This window comes from Chanodichthys erythropterus, chromosome 16, assembly GCF_024489055.1.
Source record: "Chanodichthys erythropterus isolate Z2021 chromosome 16, ASM2448905v1, whole genome shotgun sequence".
Classification (NCBI taxonomy): domain Eukaryota; kingdom Metazoa; phylum Chordata; class Actinopteri; order Cypriniformes; family Xenocyprididae; genus Chanodichthys; species Chanodichthys erythropterus.
Window position 1 is genome coordinate 47,574,653 of NC_090236.1, and position 17,282 is coordinate 47,591,934.

Consider the following 17,282-nt stretch of genomic DNA (forward strand, 5'->3'; position numbering starts at 1 on the left):
TTAGCTATTGCAAACTTCCTACTGACTCAGTAAGGTCATGTGACATTAAATGCAATAAGAATAACGCTTCGTAAATATGAAAGTCTATGGTCAACACAAGTTTTTCAAAGGTCAACTGAAAATGCCATGTTGGACAATGGTGGTAGGTCTCTGAGCTGGTGGTGCATTACTCATCTGGCTGCTGTAACCCCCCTCCCCCCTCCAACTCCCTCCTCACACACACATACTGCCCCTCACACGTAAACAAGCATGCACAGATTCATGGATCACTCTGAAAATACTGACCTACATAATACAGAATGCTGTCTCCTCCTTCTCCTAGACTTCTGCAGATGTACACTGCAAAAGACTTCACACACTCTGCATTACTGCATCAGTATGATTTTATGTATATATATATATACTTACTCAAGGGTTACTCAAGCTCAAAAAAACTGTACAGTCACACAACACATTGTGACTCATTAAATGCAGCACAAATGGACCACTAACCAGTGTCCTACTACTGTATGCTTCATATTCCAGACTGAGAAATGTACTGGCCTGTTTTCATAATAACCAGGCTGAATACAATACTACAGCTTACTGATAAACAATCTCTTTGTAGATGTGCTGCTGAGGCTTAGAGCTCCACTATCTCTCTGCGTTTGCCGATGAAGGGAGAATCTCATTGACCCAGAACCCTTGTTTATTTACACACATCCCATTAAAATAGCACTGCCGTATGAATTCAACAGTTCTAAGCATTTTATTATCTATCTATCTATCTATCTATCTATCTATCTATCTATCTATCTATCTATCTATCTATCTATCTATCTATCTATCTATCTATCTATCTATCTATCTATCAAAGCAACAAATAATTACAAACCTTTAATTCAAATTATCACAATTATAATTGTTAACGTAACAATTATATGTTTTTATTTGCAGAATACCCTTTTGGAATGCCTGTAAGCAATGATTAACTCTAAAGAGGAAGATTCACTAATGTTTTTGCAGCATGTTGAGGACTGTGGACTAAGAACATATAACATATTGGTCACACAGAACATTGACCACGTGTGGAATGAGAAAAATAAGATTAACTTTCAGGAGAAAAACAACAATAAGCGAAAGCAGGAAGAAGCCATTAAAAGGTAAGAGATTTGAGATATGTTAGCAATGCATACATACAAATTCTTAAAAGATTGCACATATTGCAAATACAATCACTTTTTTCTCAGCTGCTTTGGTACATTTCTCAGATCACAACTGATTCACATCATCTAGTCACTTGTGCACATCATAAAAGCAATTTCTCATTCTTCAAAAAAAATTTGAAAATGCATTGGTCCATTTATGCAATGGATTTCGTACAATTGTCTGCTGTATTTCTTTCTTTTCTGTATCACAGGGACATTGTACTACACTCTGAAAATGCTGGGTTGTTTCAAAATATAGACAAACCCAACTGTAAAATATAGACAAACCCAACTGTTGGTTTAAATTTTTTAATTAATTTTTAAACCCAACTATTGGGTTTGTCTATATTTGACTCAACCCAGCATTTTTTAGAGCGTATAATTTGTCACCTGTAAAATTGTAACTAAATCCTATCAAAAATTACCAATGTAAATTTGTACTGTTGAAATTGATATATTCCATAAAGAAAAAGTGTAGCCTTGTGCACTATTTGTATCAAAAACATATCCATATCAGAAAACACTGTCAGATTACACTGTTACAGTATATTGACAACATGGCTAAGCATTTTGACTACCTTGTTTGTGAACAATGACACAATGACTTTTAATTTTGATGGCACTGATATGTTAACATAATCATTGACATAAATATTTGTGAGAGATGAACTAAGGATTTTGAGCAAGTTACAGGCTTTTGCAGACAGTCCATTGTGTAGTGGTGTTTATACAAATTGTTTTGAGAAATACACTTACTGGTTTGCAAATGTTAAGCATAGTTAAAAAAAAAAATGTGCCAAAGCGACTGAGAAAAACTAAGATTGCAGACAGGGATACTCACTCAGCTTACTCAAGTTGATATGACACATGAGCATTCATTACACCTTTACTGGCACACACAAACTACATGTATGTAAATAACAGTCACATACATGACAGGAAACAAACCCTAATATGGTTCTCCATGGTGCTCCCTTACTCCCAAGACTCCCAAGTCTCACTCGCGATGGCATAGTGCCATGTTGGCAGGAAAGACCACATTCCCTTCAACTTGTGGAGGTTGATTTATTTTTCAACTTTGACATATTTGGGACTTGAACTTCATAACGTATTTCTTCCTTTTCAGTGACTAGAAAAGTTATGTGCAAGGCACGCACCCACAAAATGGAAAATGTTGCTCGACATTACTGGTCCACTCACTACAATAGTATCAGTTTCACACTAGTATTTAAATAAAGTTTAGGTTTTCAACGTAATGTAATTTCAATCATAAAAAAATTATTCTAGTCATGACCAATGGCGTCAGAAGTATTTTGACACTTCAAATCTGTGGCCTTGATAACATCAACACAGCTGTAATTGTGTCAGTGGGCAATTTACTATTGAGTGCTGCCTCAGACCTGTTGGCATAGATTGCATTGATCACATTTGGCCCCATCTTCTAAGTGGAATAAAAGTTAAATGGTCTCAGAGACCTCTTTCATGCATTTGGCTCAGGATTTAACTTCCAAAAAACATTTATTTCAGCTCTGACATGACATTAGTTGTGCTTTTGAGCAATGCCGGCTTTTCATAATACACCTGTTACCGCAAAGCATAATTTGCATGGTAAAACATGCAAAGCAAGCATTTTTTTGTGTTCAACTGTGCTCATCTTTTAATGATTTAGTCTTCGGAGCACCATAGGACCTAATGATACCTAGATAAGTTTGGTTTAGACTTTTTGTTACAAACCAGAAAATAATAGATTAAGCAATTTGTGGTGAATTTATATTTGTCATCCATTTATATTTTTATCATCCAAACACTTTGGATCAGCAAATGAGACAACACATCTAATATAGTCATGTTGAAATACTTGACTTGTTTGTGACTGAGACAGAAATGTACCCAACAGATTTTAGGTGTTCCACAATACCCAATGTCCCAGATTATCATTATTCAGTTTTTAGGTAATCTCAACATATCTCGACAAATCTTCATTTTGCTAAATCTGTCTGTTGATATCTGGTCCCAGTAAAATCTCCTAAATGAAGATTGATTGGATTTGATTGTCCCCAGATGTTGTGTTTGTAGTGTTTGATTTGATCAGATGTAGTGTTTAATTAAATTGTGTCTTCAGTGACTTCAGTGAATTTACATAAGACACCAGTGTTGCAGCTGCTTGATACTGAAGAACTTTCATCAAAATGTGACAACAAGTCACACTCTTCTTGGGCTGTAAAGGGCATAGAAGAGTCTTTACCTCCTGGTATTGGTCTACACCTGGTCTGCTTATCAGCTGTTGCTGAAATAAAATATTCATACTTTCATAAATATTCAAATATTCATTCAGTAATATTCATACTGAATATTCATTCAATGGCTGGAGGATGAGGGCTAGAAAAAAAGAATAGCTGGATTTTTCATGAGGCATATAACTGGGTCAATGAGACGACCCATTTTTAGAGGAACTGATGGGAAGAGAGAGGAAGGAAAAGAGGGAGAGAGAAAAAATCTGTTAGAAAGAGATTAAGTGTGAAGAGCATGCTAGCTGGAGATGTGTTCTGCCTGGTGACAGCTAGAGCAGCCAATGACCAATCAGATAGCTTCATTGCTCTGAGTGAGGTGGGTCTTCTTTAATTATCTGCTGTTCTGTTGGAGCTTTCACTGTCTCTGGGAGCACACAGAAACTTTGTCCATGCACTTAGTCTCATGTGCTAATTTGCATACAACAACTATGCTGTAAACACCGAAAAACATGGACAGAATTAAAGTTGAAATGAAATAAAGTTGTTTAAATGATACTATGCAGAATTGAAAAATAATTTAATTTAATGTATTATTCTGTGTGTAGCATTTTAATACATGGAATTGCTTTTCTCTTTTTAATAATTTGAAAAGGCTGGAAAGAATGCTGTCCATCAGCATCAATACACTGGCTTTGAGCATGAGTTCATACTCTTTTACTGGGCAAGGGCAATGCAATAAATAATACAGTGCCACACATGCACACACACAACTAATTCTCAAGCAGAATTCTGTTATCTTTTTTTGTTGTTTGATTGTCAAGATGTGTTTCCTGTTTACAGTCTGTTTAATTTGCCATATTTAAACATAATGTAATTTTTGTCACCAAACGGAGTTGAAAAAATAGTAGGTCTGTTGAAGCGGCGCTGCACAGACCAGTGTATGACATCAAGACAAAAGCACTTAGAGAGCAGACTTTGATGTCATACACTGATCCGTCTGCGTAGAGACGCTTCAAGATGAACACACCTAATGACTATAATGTTTTCAAACAGGTTTCCTGGATACAGCCCCCATTGGTTGGATAAACAAATAGTCCCACACCAGAATCATGCCGTTGGTTTAGCCTGTGTTGCAGTGCAGTGCTTTGAAAAGTGCAACAGAGCCTCAATTTTTACACAGTTTGGGAAATCTACCTTCAGATGACGGAGTTATAATTGTCAGAGATAAGAGTCAAAAGTCAAAATAGGATAGGATAAAAAACCTTCAATCAGGTTTTAAGTCAAGTCGTTTTAAGTTGTTGCAAAACATAAAACTGAAGCATAATTGCAATTCTTCATTTGGAATCTCAAAAAAAGATTGTGTAAAACTGCACTGAACACTTTGCTAAGGCGAAGTATGGCATCAGCTTTTTTTAACAGTAGGAAACTTGTCTTTGCAGAGCAGGAGTAGGCACATGCATTGCAGACAGCTGCTCCAACATCACTGTTCCTCTTTCTAATGAGAGCTTAATACCTGATCCGTTGTATGTGTGTGTGTGTGTGTGCACAGGGGATGGTTGCATAGAGCAGCAGTAGGAGGTTTTTGGTTTCCGTGGGTACCCTGTTGCTAGGCAAAGTTAAGCCCCTGACCAATGAACCCTTCTCTTGAGACTCCTGCTGTTCAGCAGCTGTATGTGCGCAAGTTACCAAGTTACACAAACACATGTTCATGCTCAGGTAATAGATGTTACGCACCTTAAATTAAAACTAATGGCTGGTTAAAGTCATTCCCATTTGTGGGACAGTAATCTTTAGGGGGATGGGGATAAAGAGAGAGAGAGAGAGAGAGAGAGAGAGAGAACTTAACAGAGACTTTTGATCTAGTACATCAGAAAAACCAAAGGAGTTCAGGGCTACATACCCAGTGCATTAGAAACATAGATATGTCAGTAAATAGCATGCTTGAGTTTAAATTAGAGACCAAAGAAGATCAAAGATATTTTCCAATGCAGTCCATAGAGCATGTTGTCATATTTGTAATATTGTATCATTGTCATTATTGCAAATCTGTAAAATTATCTCCATGCCATTTAAGCTTATATTCCTTGACTAAGTTGTGTTTTAACAATTTTTTTCCAATTTGTCAAGCCCCATGAAAGTGCAATCCACATATTCACTTAAAAAAATCAATGCTATGTTGCAGGCCTTTTACTGTGTCATTAAAAGTTGGAAAGGGTGCTAAACAAAAATCAATAGCTCCTAATAAGCCATTAATTCAGATGAGTAACTTTATCACAGATCTCATGAGAGTGTTGCTAATTACAACACTCTTGGGCAAACATTTACAACCCCAATTTTTTTAGAGTGAAGCACATGCACAGACACACATCAGTACAGAATAATTTACTAAGCAGCTCTGTATTATATGGTTTAGGGCAGAGGGTTTTCAGGGATGCCCAGGGGGCCACTAAGTGGTCCACTAAAAATTTGAGAGCATGATTTGAAATCCATTTAAAATGTTTATTTTCAGGTTTATTCATAACAGTACTCTAACAGTATTAGCTAAAGCTGACAAATTAGCATTATCATATGTGAAAATGTACAGAAAATGTAAATAATTTATTCTTAAAATATTCAAATAATCCAAAATATTGTAGAAACATCATGTTTTTGAATGTGTTTGTATTAATTCCTGTTTTTTCTCCATGTCATCTTGTGGATTACAGAAATTTGTGTAGTGTACAAACTGAATTTAACATTCAGTACTTCAGTACAGAAACTGTTTCATTATAAAATTAAAGTATATAATTTCATACTGTTATTATTACATTCAAACTAAAAATGTAAATATACTGACTGAACATCAATTAAATTGTGTCTTATCACTTTAATATATCATACAGTGCTGCTCTTGACTTTAGCATCCATTCATGAACTGTTTTATTTCTATGTGTGATCTCTTGTCAGGGGGGAAGAGGTGGTCACTGAGGGTAAGCACTTGTGAATGGGCTCAATGAGCATGCCAGCCCCTGCGGAACACGTGTCCCCTCACCAGCACCAGCCCCCCTGTAATTCAGGTTTCGCCATTCGCTCCCAGTCCTTGCACTCCGTGGGAGGAGTGGAAGAAGAGGGCAGCCCCATATCCCGTAAGCAGCCCCCACCCAAGCCCCGGCGGGACCCCAGCACTAAGCTTAGCATCTCCTCTGAAGCTGTGGACTTCAGTCCCACCGGGTGTAAAGGCGATGATTCAGAGAGGTGTGACGGTAAGATGCTATGGTGTTTAATCCAAGCTTCACATTTCCTGTTGCACAAAACGTTGAGATCCACTGATTCTGTGGTTATACACTAGCTGATGCTGAACAATTGGTTAAAATGAACCTTGACTATTATTTAATGTCAAATCATTAGCTGGACTGAGTGCAAACAAGACTGTAGTATGTGATATTTCACAGTCCTCCAGGTGTAAGACAAAATTTTTTACACGTTGAGCAAAGGCAAATGCAAATGACCCTAAAATTGTCTCCCAGCTGTTCCTTCCCATCATTTGGGGAGATGTGGTGTAGTGGTTAAAACTGCTTGCCTGTAGTTTGTAACTAGAAGGTTAAAGGTTTTGATTGATATCTGCAAAGAGGCAAGCTGTGAGTGTCAGAACTGTGCCCTTGGCACTATAGGGAAACTGTACCTGCTAAATTAGAATTTAGCCTACTATTTCCTGTCCTCTCTCCATTTTTATCAATAGTGGCAAAAAGGTCTGTAACAGTTACATAAATATGGGAAGAAGGAGGCAGGAACTGGCGAACATTCAACAAAACTTTAATTCAAAATAAATAAATACAAAACTAAAGTAATGCTGGCAGACCCCGTTCCCTACGGCTCTCGCCCGCCCTGCTTGTCACATGCCCCCATCGCCCCTCGCAGGCCAGGGGGTTCTCCCGAGACTGCACTGGCGGCGACTCCTCCACTCCCTCTTGGACGGCAGCCACCCCACCTCGTCCCAGGGGCACGGCACCGAGCTCTTCGTCCCACCTGTCACTATGCTCCAGCACCACCGCCCGCGCTGCCCGAACTCTGCAGCTCCGCAATCCCCCTCAGCAGTGAGTGCTCTCCGACAGCATGTCCCTCCTTCCTCCCGGGTTTCGGCACCAATGTAACACAGTTCATAAATATGGGAAGAAGGAGGCGGGAGCCAGCAAACATTCAACAAAACTTTAATTCGAAATAAATAAATACAAAACGAAAGCCACACAAACATAATAAAACATAAAATAATATCCAGGCCTGGTCCTCTCTCATCCTTCACTGTCGTCGCTCCTCCTTTTATGCTTCCGGAGCTCCTCCATGAGATACTTGAGGCCGGCGCGCCTCACAGATGATGCTCATTATCACTTGCGTCACCGGCCTCGTGCCGTTGCCTCACGGCTCTCACCTGCCCTGCTCGTCACGAGGTCAAAAAAGTAAAAGAAAATATTTAAAGAAAAATAAATATATATAAATACTTTATATATTAATTAAAAAAAAATTGCAATGTAGCATGGCAAACATAATGAATTAACTACAGGTGCTGGTCATATAATTAGAATATCGTGAAAAAGTTTTTTTTATTGTAAATTATTTTTAAAAAATGAAACTTTCATTTATACTAGATTCCCTACATGTAAAGTAAAACATTTCAAAAGTTTTTTTTTTTTTTTTTTTTTTTTTTTTTTTTTTTTACATTTGTTGATTAGAGCGTACAGCTAATGAAAGTCCAAAATCCAGTATATCAAAATATTAGAATATTAACATTTGAGTTTCATTAAATGACCATCCCTACAGTATAAATTCCGGGTATCTCTTGTTCTTTGAAACCACACTAATGGGGAAGACTGCTGACATGGCAATGGTCCAGGTGACAATCATTGACAGCCTCCACAAAGAGAGTAAGTCACAGATGGTCATTACTGAATGTGGTGGCTGTTTACAGAGTGATGTATCAAAGCATATTAAATGCAAAGTTGACTAGAAGGGAGAAATTGGGTAGGCAAAGGTGCACAAGCAACAGGGATGACCACAAGCTTGAGAATACTGTCAAGTAAAGCTGATTCAAACACTTGGGAGAAAAATGAACTTTTTGATGATATTCTAATTATATGACCAGCACCTGTATATTACTTGTTTATTCTGTTTAGTGGTACATCTCATTGCTGCTGTTTCATAAAAGCAATAAGCCACTTACTTCCATTGTCCTTGTGTCCTGCTGAAGCACACCATATACCCATTCCACCCTCCAATGATTAACAGTAGGCAAAGTGATTGTAAATATGGGAACAGTGTTTTGAATAAGCTATGAATTGTAAGGTTAATATAATTGGTTCTTTACTGTTCTTAACACCCACTCTTGTCATCAGTTATGTCAACTTTGTTCCAGGGGGCATCCTTATGCAGATCTCAACAAGCCCATCAGTTTATTTCTTTGTAGTTTTGGCTCTCTTTTTGTTTTTAAGTAGTAAACCAGGTTAGTGTGTTTTTGTGTTAATTTTAAGTTGTTGTTGAAAAGAAAAAGAGATGGCATGCAGTATATGCAAAATAGTGTTCTAATGTTATTTTTGTTTACCCTCATAGATACAAAACAGATCAGACTCTTTGGTGTAATATTCCAAAATTTTGATGAGTTACAGAAAATACATCAAAGAATCAAAGCTGTAGGCTGCAAAAGTATTAAGTTCGTTTATGTTTCTGCAGTACTGACGTATGCCGTCAGAGTTGCTTTTCGTCAGAATTTGAAGGGATCACAGTGTGCACGCAGATCTTCCACAATGCCACGGCAACCAGCCCACAGAAACAGAGACCCTCTGCTGCTCCACCAATCCAGACATCAGACATCAGCCTCCACCAATCATCAGTGAGGTGACAGGAAGTTAGAGTGTGGCAACAACCAATGAGGAATGAGCCAGCAGCCAGCTCAACAGCGCTTTAGCCAATGTGCACCATAGAGTGGGGGATGTCCCTCGTTCAGAGGACAGTTGCGTGTTGAAGCGGGGGTTGAGAGGGTGAGGGGGAGGGGGAGGGACCAGGCAGTGCAGAATTCATTCAGGAGGAGCGATTGACCTAGATTTAGTTCCCCTGGAGGAGAGGGGGCGAGGGTAAACACATCCACTCATAGGGAGGGAAGAGGCAGAGAGAGGAAGGGCACATTCAGAGGCATTGAAACGGATCTCAAGATCCACCAGTCTCCACTTTCACAGAATTAACACATATATAGTATTTTTTTGTTTTGTTTTGTTTCAGGAATGCGCAAAGGGATCCACTAACTCACAGAGAGAACATGAAAAATGACATTAATCTGGTGCAATTTTACTCTTTTCCCTCTTTACATACGCACAAATCGTTTATGAGAAAATGTCATTTTGATATGATGTAAGATGATCTTTTCTCAGTACTGAAATAAAGGCATTTTGTCATTTTTATTTTGGTGTCAGAACAGTACAGATTGTGTACAAGCTTATTATCTATACTTGTATGTCACTTTTGAGGGAGTGCCCAGATTGTGTTTGCCTATGCTTGTATATAAAAATAAGCTTTTGTATTTTATGTCATATAAAATATATTGCTGTGTGTATGGAACGGGTGATAAAGTTAGTGATAGTTTTGGTGCAGCAGGACCATCTGGCATCTGAATAATTGAAAGTTATTAAATTATCCTATGTACAGATGACCCGAACTCTCTGCTACTATGCTAATGTGCTGATTCATAACTTTTTTAATGTTTTTTCTGCTTACCCAGGAACACAAAGCAGCAGTGAGGACTGCAGGAAAATTCCCCCACCGAAGCCTAAGAGGAATCCCAACACGCAACTGAGCACATCCTTTGATGAGTCTTACATCCGCAATCATCGTATAAAAGGTTCTCCGTCCATATTCTCAAGGGATGGCCAGGCTCCTTCTCCTCCTCAGCAGCAAGGAGCACAGGACTCAGACTTAGAGGAACCAGTTTACATTGAGATGTCTGGGAATGTGGGCAGAGAACCGACCCCTCGTAGTGAGGAAGATGAGCCGGGAGAGGCTGTCTATGAAGAGATGAAGTACCCTGCCCTTGACGAGTTTGACTCACGTTCAGATCTTTTGAGCTGTCGTTCGCAGTGTGCCACACCCTGCCCAACTGAGCTTGATATTCATGCCCCCCTAAGCCGTTGTACCACCCCTCGAGGCACACCCATTTGTGACATTCCCGCCCCATTCCCCAACTTGTTGACCCACAGACCACCTTTACTGGTTTTCCCTCCTGCCCCTGCTCAGTGCTCACCCAACTCAGACGAGTCCCCACTAACCCCTCTCGATGTAGCAAAGCTTCCTATGTTAGACAATGGCTCTTATTGCAAGTCACCAACCTCATCTTCTCTGGAACCTTCTGGCTCTGCCTCTACGTCGCACCTAAGACGTGCCGAGAGGGAGCTAGCAGCCACTCCTACAATAACAGTATCTGGCCGATCGTCAGCACCGCCATTGCCCTGTGCCCTCTATAAAAGTTCCTCCTCTTCAAACGGATATCAGCGCAGCCACTCAGCCTGCCCCTCACCTGTCAGTATGGGCCGCTGCCTGACACCTCTTAGCCTCATGAGGTCACCACCTTTTGATGGGCCATTTCCTACAGCAGGCCTTCCTCGCAGCACCTCAGCCACACCTCATGGGAAGGCATCACCGCCACAGGATGCAAGCTCAGGGGGGCGGCATCACGGCTCTATGCAGAACGTCTCAGTGGCACGCTCACGGACTCCCACTAGCCCACTAGATGAGCTCACCAACCTCTTCACCACTGGCAGGAACATGCTGAAAAAAAATACCAGCGGCAGAAAGAGCAAGGAGCCAGGAGAAAGTGAGTGTGATTGCCTATTTCTCATAATATATTCAGTCACTAATATAGTAATTGTTCACCAGTTTCGAAACCTTCAAACATTTGCTCAAGTGTATAAGTTACACAAAAAGACACATTTGCTGTAGTGCAAAACATTCAGTGTTCAATGTTCATGCAAAATCAATTTAGTAAAATTAAATAATACTGGCTTAATTCATGTCTGACTTAAACCAGCACAAAGATACCAACAACAGATTTTGAGTTTTGTATTTTTGCAGTAATTTTAATGGTTATATATATACACTATATTATGATACTCCACTTAAGACATTCTACTAACTATAGCTATTTTGGAACTACATGTCAACTAACTCTCAGAGTAATATTATAGAATGTTAGGTTAGGGTTAGGGTTAGTAGAATAAGTTTTGAGTATTGTCAGTATAATGTCTGTGGGGGGAGCATCGAAATAACGTGTTAGTAGATATTAAGCAGACAGTCTACTAATCTAATGACTGCTAGTTGACATGTAGTTGCAAAGATACTTATAATTAGTAGAATATGTAAAGTGGACTATCAAAATAAAATGTTACTGCTTTATTATGTGAAGACTTTAATTTTGGATTTTATACACCTGTAGAGGATTTTGGGAAAATTGCAGGGACTGACAGAGTGAGTGTGATGATTTAGTGAGAGGCTCTTCTCCCACACTCTTCAGTTGTATTTTATTATTTACTCATGAAAGTTGTTAATCCATTAAATCCTGGGTCCATTATATTCACTATGTATTGGTAAAGTCTCAGAGGCACCCTGTGTTGGACCTAACACCTTGCTAAAATTATAATTATTCAAAGAATGCCATACACTCTGTCCTTGGGTTTAGCAAAGACTTTTTGGAATTATTCTGTCTCCACAAAAGTTTAATCAGATTTTTAAAGACTGACATAGATCATAAAATTTAATCCAGAGAGATTTAGAGGACAAAGCAGTTAGGGTTCATTCCACAGACATGCTGCTGATGCATTAAACCAAAGTAGCATGTTTCTTTTAATATGTAAAACAGTTCTTAAGAACTGCTCTAAAAAAGCAGCTCCAGCCAACAAAACAAAAAAAGAAAGAAATAAAGAAAGATAGAAAGAAAGAAAGAAAGAAAGAAAGAAAGAAAGAAAGAAAGAAAGAAAGAAAGAAGAATATGCCTATAGACAGGCAAATATGAACTACTTTTAGGTCTACAAAAGGTAAGTATTTACCTGTATGTGGTGGTGTTACGGGTCAACTGAGACGAGAAACATGCGGATCCATGTGCAAAGCTTTATTCAAAAACATAGTCCAGGCAAGGGTATGACAATGGCTTACAGGTATTTAGAGGGCAAGACAGAAGAGTAATCCAAGAAACAGGTGTAGGTCAATCAACGGTGAACATGATCCAAAGGTAGAGGCAAGCAAGTAGTTCATAGACAGATAATAAATCCAAGCATGGTGCGAACAGAATCCAGATGACAAGACGAGAGAAATCCAAAACAGGTGGGTAATCAGGAAACAGGAAATCAGGAAAAAAGACTTGACTTGATTTAGACTAGAACTAGAAATACAAACTAGAACAGGGAACTTGCTTCATAAAGTACCTACGCTAAAACAGCATAAATGCTAACCAATACTCGGCAATGAGAGAGAGGAAGTACATGGCTTATGTAGGGTGTGTGATTGGATACAGCCGTGTGTGTAATCAGTGCAATGGATGATGGGAAATATAGTCCGGGGTGAAGTGCAACAGTTAGTGTGGTGCAAGAGTCCATACAAAACAAAAGACACCAAACTGGGATTGTGACATAGCCCCCCCTCAAAGGAGTGGCTTCCAGACGCTCCTAAAAACCAAAAGACCATGAGGGAGGTGGAATGGAGGGCGAACAGGTGGCGGAATGGAGGGCGAACAGGGGGCAGGATGGAGGACCAGGTCAATGGAGAAGGCGGCGGCCTGGAGACTGAGGCAGGACAGATGGCCAGAGTGGAGCGGGCTGAGCAGGTGGCCATGACGGAGCAGGTCGGACAGACGGCTAGGGCGGAACAGGCTGGACAGGCGGCCTTGTAGACGGGCTTAAAGACCCCCACAGTGGAGCAGATGACCAACCCAGGGGCTTGAAGACCCCCACAGCAGAGCAGACGGAGCAGAAGATCTCCAGGCCAGAACAGACAGAGCAGGAGACCACCACGAAGGAGCCTGGGACCTAGGGAAAACTGAGATACAAGAGACAGGCAGTGCATTCACGACATCAGAGATCAAGGCAGGGAGCACAGAAAGTTCACCAGTAATCTCCCTGGTGACTACTGAATGGGCTGGCAGTTCATAAACCGGCTTACTGACTGAAAAAGGAGAGGCGAACAGTTCCAAATCTGACTTATTGACTGAAACTGGACAAGGCAGTTCATAAACCGTCTCACAGACTGAAGCTAGAGAGGAAGTCAGTTCACAAACAGATTCTGAATTGATTTGGGATAGACTGACAGTCCAGAATTGTGTGTGCTAACTGAGACTGGACTGACTGTTCAAAGTCAGACATATTACTTGAAATTAGTGGACAGACAGATAATTCAGAAACAGATTCATGGGTTGACACTATATGGACAGACCGTTTATTATTTAACTCCTTGACTGAGATTGGCAAGACGGATAGTTCAGAATTAGACACACTTGGATAAACAGAGCAAGTAGAAAGTTCTTGAATGGTCTCTATGACAGTGACAGGGGTAACAGGAAAGACATGGGGTGCATTTATCATTTCTGGGCTCAGGACAGGCAGGTTTAAGGGTTCAAAGGCAGATCTTTGGGTTGTAACAGATAGTTCACAAATCAACCCCCATGGCTGGTTCAGAGCAGGACAAAAGTTCATAAGTGGCCTCCGTAGCTGTGGCAGGAAGACAGGATTTAGGAAGCAGAAGACTGTTCAGGAGCAGAAGGGCTAGAGTGAGCTGATTTGGGCATACCAGCAGTGCATGCAGACACCAGCGGTGTATCCCTCACACTGGATACCAGACTGGGAGGACTGACCTCAAAGATCTGGGTGTAGCTTACACTTAGCTCATATTGATGTTAGTGTGAAGTAATTTGTTAGACTAATTTTTTTTTTTTATTTCCTTACTCATTTCTAAAATCTCTTTTGGTTTTATGTTTGTTGGTGTTGCCTGGTTGACATGTGGCTTTTAGGTTTATACCTGGTTCTCATGAAGTGTGTATCTGTTGTTGTAGGGATGGTTGATTGTGCACATTTCCATATGGCCTATAAGGGTCTTGCATCTGTGCTGCACCTGTATGTTGTATTATACAAAGACTGGCTTGGCACAGTATATGGCTGTGCTGAGGCAAGAATATCCTTTACTGAGGAAAACAGTGTGTGACCTATTTATGAACTCACTCATTGATTTTGTTGTAAGCAAAGAAGGCTGACCATACTGCCTGATTTTTTTTGATTGCTCGATTGCTCCTGTCTGCCTTGCTGCCTCTGCCTCGCTGCTCAGAGTGGTTTGCGTCTCCTTATAGCTTTGTTTTCTCTTACTTTTATTGAATCTTGTACTTTTATTCATTGTTGCTTATATTATTATTACTCTATATATACTATTGCCTACCACATTAATCTGACGTCGCTAGCTTGTAATCTTTGAATCTAAATCGCTGTTAAAACGCGTTTCATCTCGCTAGCTTGTTTTGTCATCAGTCTCTCGTGCGCTCCTTTTTCAACAGCTGTGGTAACTCGGATCAGTCTACAAACACGGTGAGTCATGTCATCCTCTCCCAGAATTGTTTCCTGTTCCATTTGTCACATGTTCAGCATAGCTCTCTCTGTCAGCAACGAGGGATTTACATGTCATAAATGTAGGGAAATAGTCAGGCTGACAGAGAGAATCTCAGAATTAGAGACACGCATCCAAACTTAGTAAGGATAGTAAGAATGCAGGGGCTTCAGATACTGTTTTGGATGCAACTAGCTTAGTGAACTCTGTATATTGTTCGGTTCCGGCTGTAGAGCCCATGCAGCAGGGCACTTGGGTAATGGTAAGGCGGCCTAGCCGCAGAAAACACCACTCTTCCGTTCCAGTAAGAACATCAAACAGGTTCTCCCCACTCAGTGACGCACACACTGAGAATCCTGTTGAAAGTGCCCTAGTTGTTGGTGATTCTATTACACAGAACGTGAAAATAGAGACACCAGCCACCATAGTTACATGTTTGCCGGGAGCCAGAGCACCTGACATCAAAGCAAATTTAAAAGTGCTGGCTAATGCTAATCGTAAATACTCTAAAATTATTATTCACGTCGGCACAAATGATGTTCGACTTCGCCAGTCGGAGATCACTAAAATTAACATTAAAGAGGTGAACTCGCAAGTACAATGTCAGGAGAAGTAATTTGCTCTGGCCCTCTTTCTGTTCATCGGAGTGATGAGACAGTAAGCAGATTATCATCACTCAATGACTGGCTGTCTAAGTGGTGTCTGCAGAATAATATAGGCTTCATAGACAACTGGAAAAGTTTTTGGGGCAGACCTGACCTGTTGAAAAGATGTCCAGGGATGGTGCTGCTCTTCTCTCTAGTAATATGGCACATAGTCTTAGAGCTGAAACATGACAAACTGGGGCCCAGGACAGAAAAAAGCAGCAGACAGACTGGCTAAACCCACCGTCTGCTAGCTGCCTCACGTTACAGAAGTCAGATAATTCTCAACACATAGAAACTCTCACACCTAGATATTATCACATAGAGACTATCTCTGTACCCTGAATTAGTAAAAACAAAAAACTTCCAAAACCATTTAATGGTAAAAATTTAATTGATGTTCAACAAATAAAAAATAGAGATAATAATGATAAACAAATGATAAAGCTTGGGTTGTTAAATATTAGATCACTTTCTTCAAAAGCACTTATTGTAAATGATATTATCACAGACAATAATCTAGATGTGCTGTTTGACAGAAACCTGGCTAAAACCGGATGATTACATTACTTTAAATGAGTCTAGCCCTCAAGGTTATGATTATCGACACAATCCTCGACAGCAAGGCAAAGGGGGAGGTGTTGCTGTAATTTATAGTAATATTTACAGTATTAGTCAAAAGTCTTTAAAATATAATTCCTTTGAAGTGATGGTACTTTACGTAACATTATGTAAGTTGACATTTGTGCTGGCTACTGTATACAGGCCTCCAGGACACCATACAGACTTTATTAAAGAATTTGCTGATTTTCTGTCGGAGTTAGTACTAGCTGCAGATAAAGTCCTTATTGTTGGTGATTTTAATATCCATGTAGATAATAAAAAAGACTCATTGGGATTGGCATTTACAGACATTCTAAACTCTATTGGTGTTAGACAACACATGTCAGAACCCACTCATTGTCGTAATCATACTTTAGATCTAATATTGTCACATGGAATAGATACACATGCCGTTGTAATTCTGCAGCAGAGTGACGACATCTCAGATAATTATCTAGTCTCGTATATACTACATTTGGTCAAATCGGTTAAACTGCCTCTCTGCCATAAGTATGGTAGAACCATCACTTTTACCACTAAAGATCGCTTTATAAATAATCTTCCTGATCAGTTTCATCACCATAGCATACCGGACAGCTTAGAAGACCTTGATGTTGCAACAGAAACTATTGCCTCTGTCTTTTCCAGCACATTAGATTCAGTTGCTCCTTTGCATTTAAAAAAGATTAAGGAAATTAATACAATGCCATGGTACAATGAGCACACTTGGGCCCTAAAAACAGCAGCCAGAAAAATGGAGCGCAGCTGGAAGAAAACAAAACTAGAAGTATAGCATTTTGTGGAGAGAGAGAATGATTGAGTACAGAAAGGCCTTAAAAACTGCTAGATCTGCCTATTTTTCAAAACTTTTAGAAGAAAATAAACACAACCCTAGGTATTTATTTGATAAAGTTGCTAAATTAACAAAAAACAAAGCTTCAACTTTTGATATTTCCAAAGAGCACAGCAGTAATGACTTTTTGAACGTCTTTACTTGCAAGATTGATAATATTACAGAAAAT

General features: G+C 39.7%; 1 protein-coding gene across 1 annotated transcript in view; it reads left to right on the forward strand.

The window, feature by feature from the left end:
• The first annotated feature begins 963 nt into the window (after positions 1-963).
• nyap2b (neuronal tyrosine-phosphorylated phosphoinositide-3-kinase adaptor 2b) overlaps positions 964-17,282 on the forward strand; it is a 113,294-nt gene continuing 96,975 nt past the window's right edge. Inside the window, 3 exon segments of the mRNA XM_067363468.1 lie at positions 964-1,142; positions 6,365-6,673; positions 10,174-11,249. Coding sequence (XP_067219569.1) covers positions 964-1,142; positions 6,365-6,673; positions 10,174-11,249 — 1,564 coding nt within the window.